The sequence below is a fragment of the Oryctolagus cuniculus genome, chromosome 13 (genome assembly GCF_964237555.1).
Source record: "Oryctolagus cuniculus chromosome 13, mOryCun1.1, whole genome shotgun sequence".
Lineage (NCBI taxonomy): Eukaryota > Metazoa > Chordata > Mammalia > Lagomorpha > Leporidae > Oryctolagus > Oryctolagus cuniculus.
The window spans coordinates 48607471-48622682 of record NC_091444.1 but is presented as its reverse complement, the minus strand read 5'-3'; the positions used below and the strand labels follow the sequence as shown (position 1 = coordinate 48622682).

At 42.1% G+C, this 15212-nt stretch overlaps 1 protein-coding gene across 3 annotated transcripts in view; it reads right to left on the bottom strand.

Moving 5' to 3' along the window:
* SPAG6 (sperm associated antigen 6) overlaps positions 1-15212 on the bottom strand; it is a 78344-nt gene that overhangs the window by 46060 nt on the left and 17072 nt on the right. For all 3 annotated transcript variants that reach the window (XM_051820697.2, XM_051820696.2, XM_051820695.2), the window contains exons 3-4: positions 7723-7889; positions 3165-3348 (exon numbers count right to left, since the gene is read on the bottom strand). In XM_051820697.2, the coding sequence (XP_051676657.1) occupies positions 3165-3348; positions 7723-7889 (351 nt within the window). The remainder of the gene's footprint in view (positions 1-3164; positions 3349-7722; positions 7890-15212) is intronic.

Here is a 15212-nt window from a genome sequence, read left to right as displayed (position 1 = left end):
TCTGCCGCTGCTGGGCTGCTGGCACTCACAGGGCCCGGGAGACCCTGCCTGGAAGGAGCCGAGAGAGAGGAGCCTGGAGGCTGCAGAATCCTACTATCCCTCCCACTTCTACCCAGCACAGGCCTCCAGGGCATCCTTTTAGCTCCAAAGGCAAGACCATCCCCAAGAAGCAGTGAGAGACCTGACACTGAAGAAGTGAACAGACATGTTAATAGAACAACTCCGCAGAGCAGGAAAGAGCCCTGGGAAGGAAGAAAGACCGCAGTCAGTCGGAGATGGAGTCCAGCTCAGCTGTCACTGAGTAGCAGAACACATAGAGGAGGTCAACACCAGCCTATGCATTGAATAACTGGCAGTTCAATCATCAGATTAACACCAGGATTTGTACAGAGTGCCAGGGGGGGAAAGAAAAACTCCACAATCTCTGGTTGTTGGTGCCCAGTGCCCTTTGGTTACCTGTAGAATGCTTTAAGATCTATACCCAGAAGCAACTTTTATAAATTTTATTATTCAAATAAGCCAAAGTCAGATAGTTCTCACTGGCTTCTCTTGTCTTCTATTATATGCTTATTTTATTTTTGTTTCCTATACAGGAAAGTTCTTCCTTCTAATGCCTGTAAAAGTACACTTTATTTCTTCTGCATCTCTATTTAAGATTTATATTTCTCAAACTGTCCGATCAAATATTTTATGTCTAAGAAGAAAACATTGAATGAATATCCTCTCATTAACCTCAATATATTCCCCTTTTAGGAAATGATTGAGAAAGAAATCAGGTTATTTGGAGGCAATTCCTCCATTTTCTCTGTTACAGATGTGAACAATGACTCTATCTACTGCTTCCTAGACAACAATTCCCTTTTCTTTGGAGAAATCGATGCAGTAATCTCTTCAGGGAGCTTCTGGGTCCCAGATCCCTAACTACTGTGAAATATGGAAATTACAGTGGGAATCCCATGTGGGACCTAGTTTATAATAAGAAATTGGAACGGGATCCCTATGACAGATCCTGTTTATGAGCACTAATCATCTCGACCCGGCCTCAGCAAAGGAAAGTGCAGAAAGGCTGTCTGTGGGCACCTGCGAGGGAGTGCACCTGTACAGGTGGCCCTCAGAGCTCCTGGCAGCCATTCTGTGAAATGTTCATGCTACAGTCCCTAACAGGTCCTGGTGACACACAAAAAAAACCTTACTAAATATCCTCCTGCAGCTTCCCACGGGCCCAGCTTCTGGCTGAAGACACCGCCTTAGTTTACTCAGTCAACACATATTAAGCAATAGCCTTAAGGTGATGCTACTTGGGAAACCAAAATTTAGACATTAAGGAATTAATATATTAATTAATTGATATTGTGTTACTCCTGAATCATTCTAAGCCATGATAATAGTTTTTTTTTTTCCCTCAAGTTACTTCTATGCTTTTTTGTTATTTTGTCTCTAATAATGTCACCAGTTTAAGAACCAAAAACATAACTGTGGGAGAGCTCTTTCCTGTTTCTGTTTTTAAGTCTTTCTTCAGTACTCTTTCAGGAAGTATTCTGTGAGGCCCTATGGTGTGGTAGCTAACACAGGTTTTGGAGACAAATACAGCCTCCAGTTCTCATCCCACCATTAATGTAACTGCAGGAACCTCTCCACGTCCAGTTTCTTCCTCTATTTAAAAATGAGAGTCACACCCACCCAAGGGTAGCAACCAAAATGAAACAATGGGGCACACAGTAACTACTCAACACACAGTGGTGAATATTTAGTACAGACACACACACTGTAAATTCTGGGGAACAAAGAAAAAACACATTCTTAATTTACCCCATGTAATAACACATCTGCCTTGTAATTTATGCCTACATAAAAACTTATCTTCACATTATTATAATAGTAATATACTCATGCAATTTAGTCTGTTTTTAATATTATAACCAATTTTCCATGTTACCATGTAGGGTTCATAATTGCCTTTTAATTTTTTGCATGATATTCCAATAGAAGACTATCAAAGTTTAACCATTGAATTTCTGTCAAATATTTGAAGTGTTTTGACACTACAAATAAGGCTACAATAACATTTGCATGAATACAGCTTTTACGTGCTGTGGGATTCTTTCCTTAGGATGAATTTCCAGAACAGGAAATTTTGAGAGTAAGCATGGACACTTTCATGACTGGCATTCCTTTTGTCAAACTGGTTCCCACAAGTTTCCACAATTTGTAGCTCCTACATCAATGGGCACCACTGTCACAAGGGCCTCTACAACCTCTCCTGTCCATGTGAATACCTTAATTATCATATCCAAGCACCTGACATGTGTGATCGCGTGTATGGTCTCAGCACTTTACATGCATGAGCTCATCATTCTCAGGATAACTAAGAGTCTTGGTTGGTGGATGAAGAGGCTACAGCTCTGAAAGTTTAAAAGCTGTGCTCAAGGTCACACAGCAACCAAGTGTTAGTGCCAGGACTCTACCTCAGATCGTCTGATGCCACTGTGCTCTCTGCCACGTGGCTGTAGTTCTGCCTTACTCTTCCCACCTCCAAATAATATAAGTGGGAAATACATTTTCACTGATGATCTAACATGCTGTTTGGTGATCGTTGGCAAAGCTGATCATTTTTACATGTGTTTTTTCGTCTTAGGCTGTCTGTTCGTAAGCAGCTTCTACAAAGTGGTGGGGGTGATTCTGTTCCCTGTGTGGTTTTTATGACCACATGCCCCAGCTGTCAGTTCTTAGGAGGAGGAAGGTACTCCTCCTATTCCTCCTCACATCAGGCACACATGTCACAGGACGCCTGGCTGGTCTACAGCACCCTCTCACGAGTGACAGTGAACATCCAGGAGCCCTTGAGGGCTGACAAACTTCAGTAATCTTCCCAACTGGGTCAATTAACCGAGGTCTGGAGAATCTGCTCCACTCCCCCACACCCTGCCGCCTGCTCTCCTTTTCTCCCCTTCTTTCAGTCTCCCTTATACTCATTAAAGAAAAAGACTGAAGGCCATAGGTTTTCTGCAAATATATGATCCAATCAAGTTGGCCATCATTCAAAACTTCTCTCTCCTAATGTACAGAAACATCATTAAAAGCCCATCGATGGCTTAGTAGGCAAAACCAGATGTACCCAATCAATCCGAGCGGCAACAATCCTGTTTTAAAATATGCTCCATTACCTGCATTATGTCTTGAGATATATCCAAGGGCCCAAGCTGCAGCCTCCTTGACTCCAGGGTCAAAATCTTCCAGGCATATCACCAGAATGCCCAGCGCGCCGCAGTCGACCACCGCTTGAGCGAGCTGGGGCGAGTGTTTGCTAACTGCTCGGAACACAAACGCAGCTGCTTTCTTGTAGAAACGCTGCAGGCGTGAGACAGACAAACCCCCGATGAATGGCACACTTCCGTAACCCAGATTCCAGAGACCAAACTCAAGGACATCAACACACATAAGGCTCAGGGGCTTTCGGATACAGAAGACAAAGACGGAAAGGATCCTAAAACATGCTGTGCAGGCATTTCGACCGTTTGATGGCCCCCACTGCTTTCGTTCAGTAGCTAAACTCAAAACCAGGGAAGTTTTAGATCATGTTTCAACGTTTTATTGGGAAGTGTGTATTTGGAGAGTGTATAAGATAAAATACTAACACTTTTTCACAAATCCATAATAAAATAATGAGAGTGTGCATATCTGCGTTGCACTGAAAGGTATCGTGGGACCCCTGGGAGCTGGTGCACATGTGCAGCTGACCTCAGGGCCAACCAACCCCTTCACTTTCCTTACTTGCCCTCAGCTTCTGAGCACCACAGGCCTCTCATGACCTCAACTAATCCTTCTGGTGTCCCAAATTATCCTCAAGTAACAACCATGTCTTGAGATGCACCTACCAATTATCAAATGAACATACAGTCAAAGCATTCCTGATACATTTAAAAACTTTTCCTGGAAAATAAACTACTCAAACAGAGGGATGTAAGTTATTTAATCCCCTCTAGAAATACTTTTTTTAAAAAAGGTAAAAGCAGAGGCCAGCGCTGTGGCATAATGGTTAAAGTCGCCTGTAGTGCCAGTATCCCATATGGCCGCTGGTTCAAGTCTCGGCTGCTCCTCTTCTGAACCAGCTCTCTGCTATGACCTGGGAAAGCAGTAGAAAATGGCAAGTCCTTGGCCCCCTGCACCCATGTAGGAGACCCGGAAGAAGTTCCTGGTTCCTGGCTCCTGGCTTCGGATCGGTGTAGCTCTGGCTATTGCAGCCATCTGCCTCTGCCTCTGCCTCTGCCTCTCTGTAACTCTGCCTTTCAAATAAAATAAATGAATCTTTTTTAAAAATAAAAAGGTAAAAGCAAATTGCTTATTATTGTGTGCATTTTAAATGTCTTCATATTTATAATAATTTTCTATATGTACATTTTTTTCTAATTAAGGAAGGAGAAAATGAAACTGAAACATGCTAAAAAAATTAAATGCGTAGGAATTATTTGGCTACAACATTCACTTGTCTTATTGGTTAGTGATGTCCTCCTAACATTTCCTTTTAACACTAACACCCAGTGAATTCCCTATTTTACATTCTGAGTTTTTATCTCTTTACACTAATTACTTGAAAGTGACTAAGGAACTATACCTATTCTGAAAGCATTTTACTTGCTTAGGTCAAAATGTTGATACATAAAAGTTACAGGAGAGAAAAAATTCATCAAGTATACCTTAACACCTCCAAAAATTTAATATATGTTGATAACATAGGAAACATGCTGTTAGTATTCTTATATTTTTGTTTCTTAAATTATGTCAATAACCAAATTTCCACTAACTTATCATAAAAATCCAAGTAGAGTTTCAAAGTAGCTTTCCATAGACAGAAAAGTCATGGTGCCACATTTCTTGTCATTACCTTAAGTTCATGCTACTTTTCATATTGCAGAATCATCAAACCGAGAGACAACAAGTTATGGATATCAGTAGTCACTCCTAGCTTCAGCACCTTTAATTCACACTTGCTTATCTCATTTTCTCTCATCCTCCATATCACTTTCCCCCAAATCCTAACCCTCTTTTCTCCTACTTCTCACAAAAATAATCGCCTTTTTTAAAAAAAGCAAAACCACAGGACTTGGTACAGAGTAAAGAGATTGAGTGAGTACCCTAGGAGAAATGACTTAAGGCTAATGGGTGGATGTAAATAATGTTTACATTCTCATGCCACTTCACCTTTCTGCCCTCAGACACTTTGTTTTGGTCCCTTTACAACTTGTGGACACACATTCCCACTTAGAAGACTTCTAAGACCCTTCTACAAGGGATACCAAAACACAGATCCTGCTCTGAAAGGCAACAGCTCAGAGCCTAGGAGGAAGAAAGTCCAACAACAGATGGAGTATCCACAAGAAAAATAAAAATTTCTGTGACTCCTTGTAGAGCCATAACAAGTATTAGCAGATGATCCTCCAATCCATAAAACCAAGGCAAATTTCCAAACAATTAGGATTTATTTTTATGTTTATTTTATGTTTATGTTTATCTTTTTTTATTCTGGTAAAATACACACAACCCTAATTATCCTTCTAACAATTTTAAATTCCACGAAATGTGGTACATTCACCACATTGTAGTCATCCCTAGTTCCACGATGTTGCCACTGCTCCAACAAGCTACCCCTGGTGAGTCAAGTCACTCCCCTTTCCCTTCCTGCCTGGCCCCAGGCAAGCATTAGTCTGCTTCACCTCTCTGGATTTGCATATTCTGGGTATTTCACATAAATGGAGCCTTTCAGTCTGTGGCCCTGTGGGTCCGGCCTCTCTCATTTGGCACAGCATTTTTAGGGCTCATCTGTGTAGTATTTAATAGCACTTTATTCTGTTTGATTTCTGGATAAACATTTCACTCACCCATTCACCTGTTGGGCTTGGGTTGCTTCTGCCTTTGGGTTATTGTGAATAACGTGGCTATGAACGTCTACACATTTTATTTGAGCACCTATTTTTAATTCTTTTGGATACATAATTAGGAGAGGAACTGCTGAGTCTGATAACAACATTTAAGGGCTGTGGACCTGCCTAGTTGCTTCTTACAGAACCTATCCCATTCCACATTCCTATCAGCAGTGGATGAGGGTTCTAGTTTCCCCACATCCCCCATATCCTCACCAACACTTGTTTGCTATTTTTTCCTTTTTTTCTTTCTTTTTTTTTTTTTTTTTTTTTTTTTTTTTGACAGGCAGAGTGGACAGTGAGAGAGAGAGACAGAGAGAAAGGTCACCCTCCAATGGCCACCGTGGCCGGCACACTACAGCTGGCGCATCGCGCTGATCCAAAGCCAGGAGCCAGGTGCTTCTCCTGGTCTCCCATGGGGTGCAGGGCCCAAGCACTTGGGCCATCCTCCACTGCACTCCCTGGCCACAGCAGAGAGCTGGCCTGGAAGAGGGGCAAGCGGGACAGAATCCGGCGCCCCGACCGGGACTAGAACCCGGTGTGCCAGCACCACAGGCGGAGGATTAGCCGCTAAAGTGTGTTTTTTTTTTTTTAATTATAGTCATCCTGATAAGTGTGAAGAAATGATATCTCACTACCTTTTGATGTACATTTCCTAATGAATGATGCTGTTGATTATCTTTCATATGCTTATCGGTCTTTTGTATATATTCTTTTGGAGAAATGTGTGTTCAAATCCTTCTCGAGTTTTTCAGTTGTCTTTTTAATACCCAAACAGGGATTTAATCTCAAAGCTATGTCAAGAAAGATATAGTTCTAGGTTATGATAAACTAGCAGAATAGAATGCACAAGCCATGACCTGCCTTACAGGAGGTCCTTAATGATCATGGAAACCAAGGAGGCGGTTCTGTACAGAAATACAGAGCGGTGCCAGAGAGTGGGGGGAAAAATCTGAGCACCTTTAGGCAGTGCTTATAAGAGCGGGCGTGCTTGTATACTTGGTAAAAAATGCTTCATCACGCCTTCCATTATCACATTCTTTCTCTCCTTTAGGTTGCTTCTCTGCTCCCTGCTCCAAGGCCTCTTTTGCTGTTGCCCCTAACCAGATTTCACCTGCACACAAGGAGTCCCGAAAACGACCATTTCTTTGTGTAGGGCCCAACATACCTCCCTAAGACAGACCCTACAGCTTTGTCTAAAACTCTCACATACAGAAATACCACGTTCTGTATAACCTCCTAAAAAGTTTTAAATCTGCTTTATTCTTATGTGGACAACAATGGAGATAAAGCTACATGTCAGCCCAAAAGCAAAATACCACCAAGATATCATGCAATTTAAGGTTGTATTAACATCCTAATAATTCTAACACCTACAAGCTTGCAGCTGTGCCTACACTACTGAATTTTTTTTAAAATCGAAAATAGAAAACATACATTTTAAAAATTGTTACATTCTGGGACAGGTATTTGGCCTAGCAGTTAACACACCAGTTGAATCACCTTCATCCCATATCAGAGTGCCTACGTTCAACTACCAGCTTTAGCTCCTGACTCCAGCTTCCTGTTAATGCAAACTCTGGGAGGCAGTGCTGGCTGCTCAGGTAATTGGGTTCCTGCCACCCATGTGAGAGATCTGGATTAAGTTCCCATTTCCTGGCTTTGGCCTGGCTCAACTCTGACCCTTGTAGCTATTTAGGGCACAAACCAGCAGAGGAGAGCGCTCTCTGCCTCTGCCTCTGCCTCTGAAAACAAACAAACAAACAAACAAACAAAAAAAACAAAAAGAAACCAAAATTCTTACATTCTGCTCTGTCATCGAATAAACAAGCTGTGGAAGGATGTTGTCCTTCACAATGGCTTCTGCTAGGTCTTCATTGTAATTGGCCAGTCTCCCAAGAGCCAGCGCCGCGGTCTGTTGGACTGAAGGGACGACATCCAGAAGAAGGGGCCGCAGTAAAGATATGACACCTGAGTTGAATTATGAAAAGCAGAAATTAGCAAAATCTAAATTAAAAAGCAAACATACAATTTGGCATATACACAGATAAGAAAATTAAGGGTAAAAAATCACACACACACACACACACACACACAGTCCATTAAAAACTAATGGGATATTTTGAAGCATCCAACTAGCCAAGACATAGAATTATGAAATGCCCTACATGGCACAGAAATAACAAAGGCCTTAGGGAAGAGAATCAGATCCCTGATTCAGCAAGTACTAGCTCTGTGACCCTGACAGGGCTGTCCCAAGGAACGCAGAGAGAGGTCGTGGAGGATACGGTCCAGTGCCTGGTGCGTGGTGAGCAGGAAGGGTTTCGTTCCCCAGCCTTCGCTGATCGTATCTCCCAAGGCTCAGGTCAGGTCCTTTCTTCTCACTGAAGTCTTCCATTTGGTGCGTCTTCTTATTCTAGTGGAATTTACAGTTTATTACAAAAATTTTATCAGGATTTATCTCTCAGAGTGAGGGAGCGAGGAGGGCCGTTTGGCTAGGACTTCACATCCATGGAAAACTGCATCAGTATTATTACCAAATAAATTCTTTAAGATAGGGAAGAAAAATATGTTACCAGCTCCCATAATATTCATCCTAAGACCAAATACACAACAATGATAAAAATCATTTTAAATAATTTTAAACATTATCTTTATTTAAATAAATTTGAATTATTCAGCACTTAATAATATGCAAGCATTGTTCCAAGACATTTTTTTCCATAAACTCTCATAACAAACCTATAAAGCAGGCCCAGCTAGTAGGTCTGTTTTACAGATAAGGAAATTGAGGCTGAGAAAGGTTAAACGGTCCCACAACTGGGAAAAGGTAGAGCCAGGTTAGAATCCCAACGTTTGATAATTGTTAAATAATGTGTGTATTGAAAATTGAGAGGATAGGGAACAGGAAACCAATGGTAAGAGTGCATTTGGGCCACGTTAGGGGGTAGTCCCTCTCTTTGTATTCATTTTGCCTTCCTGAAAAACTGTCCCCTGCTACTTCTGCTTCGTGGTGCTGTCCTAGCCTGAGGTCACAGGGAAGGCAGTAACGACTCAAACTGCACCAAGCGCCCCCTGATTTTCCAGACTTCATTGGTTATACCAGGCCATTCAGCGCGATGCGGTAACGAAGTCTTTTCTTGAAAAAATGTATCTGAGTGAGACATAACAGCAAATGATGGCAATATTGTTCTATAATGTAATATCCAGACATATTTGAAATACAACAGAAGAAAACAATACCATTTGGGAGTAGGCCAAAATAAGAGAAATAGTTCTACCAGAAAACATAAGCAGAGGACAATGATGCTTCTCACAGACACATTTAATGATGTGCCCAGTGGCTTTTCCTCGGTTCCAGCTTCATTTGGTCATCACTTTTTATGCAGGTTGGCTAGATGCGATCATCTTGTTCCAAGTGTGGCTCCCACACAGGCTGCTTAGCTCGACAGACACACAGGTCTCCTGCTGGCTCTTGGGTCATAGTTCACAACACATAATCCCCATGCTCATCAGTGTTGCGTTTATTATTATCTACACTTTTTTTAGAAATTTATTTATTTATTTGAAAGAGTTACACAGAAAAGGAGAGGTAGAGACAGAGAGAGGTCCTCCACCCACTGGTTCACTCCCCAATTGGCCACAATGGCTGGAGCTGTGATGACCCGAAGCCAGGAGCCAGGAGTCTCCTCCTGGTCTCCCATGTGTGTGTAGGGCCCCAAGGACTTGGGTCATCTTCTGCTGCTTTCCTAGGCCACAGCAGAGAGTTGTATTGAAAGTGGAGCATCTGGGACTCGAACCAGAGTCCATATGGGATGCTGGCACTGCAGGCGCTGGCACATATTATCTATACTTTTTTAAGAGGATAACTTCTGAAATATCTCACAACACAGAATAAGGTATTAGAATGACTACTGTTAACACATTATTTCTAGAAGATTCAACTTAAGACAGTTTGTTGATCTCTTTGCAGTCTGCTTTGTTACTTTATGTTGTTTTTATGTGGCAAAATGTAAACAATAAAAATAACATGTGGGGGGCCTGCGCTGTGGTGTAGTGGGTAAAGCCGCTGCCTGCAGTGCCTGCATCCTATATGGGCACTGGATCGAGTTCCAGCTGCTTCACTTCTGATCCAGCTCTCTGCGATGGCCTGGGAAAGCGGTGGAAGATGGTCCACGTCCTTGGGCCCCTGCACCCATGTGAGAGACCTGGAAGAAGCTCTGGGCTCCTGGTTTTGGATCAGTGTGGCTCCAGACATTATGGCCATCTACGGAGTGGGCCAGCAGATGAAAGAACTCTTTCTCTCTCTCTCTGCCTCTGCCTCTCTGTGACTCTACCTTTCATATAAATATAAAAATGTAAATGGTAAATATAAACTATAAAAATTTCTATTTAACCATTTTGAAGTGTCCATTGCTGTGGTATTAAGTGCATTCATAATATTGTATAACCATTACCATCTGAGAACCACTTAGAACAGCTGCATCATTTTTTGTTTGTCACCAGCAAAGTATAAGGATTTCAATTTTTTCACATGCTCACCAGCATTTGTTATTTTCCAGTTTTTTAGGTCATAGCCATACAAAGGAGTATAAAGTGGTATCTCACGTGATTTTGATTGCATTTCCCTAGCACCAATGATGTTGACCATTTTTTCATGTGCCTTATTGGCCATTTGTGCATCTTCTTTGGAGAAATGCCTATCCAAGCCCTCTACCCACTTGGGAATTGAGGTGTTTTGTCATCCCTGTTGTTGAGTGTTATTTGACATTTTATTATAAGTATGCATCATTTTATTTTTTTTAAATTTTTTTTTTATTTTTTTGACAGGCAGAGTGGACAGTGAGAGAGAGAGACAGACAGAAAGGTCTTCCTTTGCCGTTGGTTCACCCTCCAATGGCCGCCACGGCCAGCGCGCTGCGGCCGGCGCACCGCACTGATCCGATGGCAGGAGCCAGGTACTTATCCTGGTCTCCCATGGGGTGCAGGGCCCAAGGACTTGAGCCATCCTCCACTGCACTCCCTGGCCACAGCAGAGAGCTGGCCTGGAAGAGGGGCAACCAGGACAGAATCCGGCGCCCCGACCGGGACTAGAACCCAATGTGCCGGCGCCGCAAGGCGGAGGATTAGCCTAGTGAGCCGCGGTGCTGGCCAGTATGCATCATTTTAACTAAAAGGAGTCAGACTCAAAAAAGAAAAAATAAATGTGTCAACATATATAATTTTTCATTATAAATTCACTCATGAGGCAAAAAATATAAAGTATGCTTAAAATAGTTTTCAAAGAATCACATGTATTTCATGCAATTTTTTCCAGATTTTTCTGGTATTTCCTTTTCTTTGCCTACTTGATGCACTTATGTGAAGGTAGTATTTTATTGTCTTTTTAAATATAACTGAGAAATCAATCCATACCGGGTTATTCAATTGGATTATTTTTAAAGTAAATCCATAGACTTTGAGCATGTATATTTAAGGATTTTTAAAGTGAGGTGATTTATCTGGGGTGATGGTATTTAATTATCATTATAGTATTTAGCCAACCTATCACAAGTCTCCCAATTTGGGGAATCTCAGTTTACAGTTTAGAAGTAAAATATTTTACACCTTAAAAACATGTTTTACTAGTTCATATACTCATTGTTACATATTTATATCTTTTCTCCATTTTATCTTTTCTTGATATTATATGTAAATATAATGTAAATTCTTCCTTGAATATTTTATTCTTCATATTTTTATTTTTTTATTTTTGACAGGCAGAGTGGCAGAGTGGACAGTGAGAGAGAGAGAGACAGAGAGAAAGGTCTTCCTTTGCCGTTGGTTCATCCTCCAATGGCCGCCGCGGCCGGCGCGCTGCAGCTGGCGCACCGCGCTGATCCGAAGGCAGGAGCCAGGTGCTTCTCCTGGTCTCCCATGGGGTGCAGGGCCCAAGCACTTGGGCCATCCTCCACTGCACTCCCTGGCCACAGCAGAGAGCTGGCCTGGAAGAGGGACAACTGGGACAGAATCCGGCGCCCCGACCGGGACTAGAACTCGGTGTGCCGGCGCCGCAAGGCGGAGGATTAGCCTAGTGAGCAGCGGCACCGGCCCCATATTTTTCTTCATTTTATACTTCTTTATATGTTTTCTCCATTTTTCCACTGCATCTGGTTCATGAAATATAAGGCCAATAAAACGACTCAATTCCTTTCCTTCTCTTCACATATCCAATATCAGTCAGGCTTCTATGTTAATGCTTCTGCCCTATCACAGTTTCCCCACATTCATTAGTTCAGACAACGTTACAATTTTTTGAAAAATAAAAAAATTTGCAAACTTGTAAAAATAAAAACTACTGTCAGCTTTGAATAACCTTATTCAATAAATTACCCTGAATATGTTCATTTTTATTGGAGAAGAAAATAAACTCCCAAAAATACTGCCTCAAATTCATAGTTCTTGAATTGCCTTTTAGTGCCTCACACCCATCAGTACATAGGTGCTTCTCTTTCTCTAAAAGGACTTGCTTCTAGCATTTACACGGAGTAGCCATGGTGACTGTTATTCTAATTTCAGGTTTGTCTTAAAAATACAGCTAAAGATCAAGAGGAGTGGCATAAAAATGATGATGGACAGAAGGAAGTATGAAAGGCAGGGAGAAGGAAGGAAGGAAGGAAAGATGGGAGGGAGGGAAGGAGAGAAAATAAGGCAACATGTTTCGTTTATCTGCCTGTCCATTAGGAATCCAGAGATCTTGGGTGAGTAAATTTCAGTCAGTAAATTACAAGTCTGAATGTGGCTACAGCATCTGATAAACAAGACCTCCAGTGAGGAGCTACTGCTATTATTGGGTACTCATTATGTACCGCCTAACATTACATCCAATATTAAAAATAATCATTCATAGATTTGTACTCAATATCTAGAAGATGATTCCATTTTATAAAAACCAATGAGATTATGTGAAATATTTCTGAAATTTGTCTTAAGGATAAATCTTTACAATGCCCAACCCCTCCAACACATGCCAACAGATTATAGCTTTTCAACTTTTCTTGTTCTGGTGCCATATCGGAAATGCCACTTCTAATCATTACATTGTAGTACACTTATGCAAAAGAAACAAACAAGTCATCTCACTGATCCTGTCCACATTCATTCAAAAAATAGATTAGGGTTGGAGCTGGCATTGTGGCGTAATGAGTTAAGCCACCAGCTACAATACCAGCTTCCCAGTGGGCCCTGGTTCAAGTCCAGGATGCTCCACTTCCAATCCAGCTCCCTGCTAGTGCACCTGGGAAGGCATAGGAGGATGGCCCAAGTGCTTGGGCCCCTGCCACCCATGTGGGAGACCTAGAAGAGGCTCTTGGCTCCTAGCTTTGGATTGGCCCAGCTCTGGCCATTGCAGCCATTTGGGGAGTGAACCAGCAAATGGAAGATCTCTCTTTCTCTCTCTGTCTCTCCCTCTCTCTCTCTCTGTAACTCTTGCCTTTCAAATAAATAAAATAAATCTTTTTAAAAAATAGGCTGGGGCCGGCACTGTGGCATAGCAGGTAAAGCCGCTGCCTGCAGTGCCAGTATCCTATATGGGTGCTGATTCATATCCCAGCTGCTCCACTTCTGATCCAGCTCTCTGCTATGGCCTAGGAAAGCAGTAGAAGATGGCCCACGTCCTTGAGCCCCTTTACCCACGTGGGAGACCAGAAGAAGCTCTTGGCTCCTGGCTTCAGATGGGTGCAGCTCCAGCCATTGCGGCCAACTGGGGAGTGAACCAGCAGATGGAAGACACCTCTCTCTCTCTCTCTCTCTCTCTCTCTCTGCCTCTCCTTCAGTCTGTGTGTAACTCTGACTTTCAAATAAATAAATAAATCTTTTTAAAAAATAGGCTAAGCAAGTAGCAAGAAACAGGAATACATATGAGTTAAGGCAGTACCTACTGTTAAGAACTAATAATCTGGTAGAGAAGATTATGTTATAACCTTTAAATAATTACAACTCTTTCACTTAATTCCTTATAATACAATGTAGGCCAAATCACTAATTTTCTTGCCAATGGCATATAGAAATCGTCAAACATTTCCCATGACAAAAAAGTCCATTCATTTTCATATTACAGTCATATTATAACGTATAACCACAATCTGTTGTTTTTTACAAAGATATTTACAAATCTCAGCTTTGTATATTTGAAAACAAATATCTGGGGCAGGCACTGCAGCATAGCAGGTTGAGCTGCTGCTTGGAACACCCACAGCTTGTATCATAGTGCCTGGGATCGAGTCCCACCTTTGCTTCCCATCCAGCTTCCTGCTGATAGGCATCCTGGGAAGGCAGTGGATGACGACTCAAGTGCTTGGAACTCTGCCACCCCAGCCACCCACGTGGGAGACCCTGATGGGGTTCCTGGCTCCTGACTTCAGCTTGTAGGGCATTTGAGGAGTGAACCAGTGGATGGAAGATATCCTCGCTTTCTCTCTCTCCCCCCTTCAGATAAATAAAATTAAGTAGAATTTAATATATAAAATAAAAATGAGTGCAAACTGGACTTTTAATCTATTTAATCTTATTGCCCAAATCACCCTCTCACCTGCTTTTTTTGATTTGAAAAGCAAAGTGACAGAGAGAGGAAGAGACAGAGAGCGAGAGATCTTCCATCCACTGATTCACTCCCCAAATGGCTGCAGCAGCCAGGGCTGAGCCAGGAACTCCACCCAGGTCTCTCACATGGGTGGCAGTACCCCAAGCACTTAGGCCATCTTCCATTGCTTTCCCAGGCACATCTGCAGGGAACTGGATTGGAAGTGGAACAGCCGGGACTTGAACCAGTGCTCTGACATGGGATGCTGGCATCATAAATGGCAGCTCAACCTGTTATGCCACAACACTGGCCCCCCCTGTTGTGTTTTTAAATTTTTATTTTTTTATTGTGGTATATATATACATATATATATATATATAATGCTTATCATTGTTACTATTTGTAAATGTATAATTCAGGAGCATTAAGTGCATGTAGAATGTGGGGCAACCATCACACCACTATTTCCAGAACTTTCTCAGCATGCCTGACAGAAACGTAAACCACCATTAAATGATAAACAACGATTCCCCATTTCCCTACTCTCAGTCCCCAGTCATTTGTGTTCTGTTTCATGTCTCTGTGTTCTTGCCTGTTCTAAGTACCACATTTAAGTGGAGTCATGTGATGTTTGTCCTTTCCTGCCTGGGTGATTTCACGAGCACACTTCCAGGGCTCATCCAGGTTCTGGCATGTATCCAAATCTGAATAATACTCCATTATTTGTATGTATT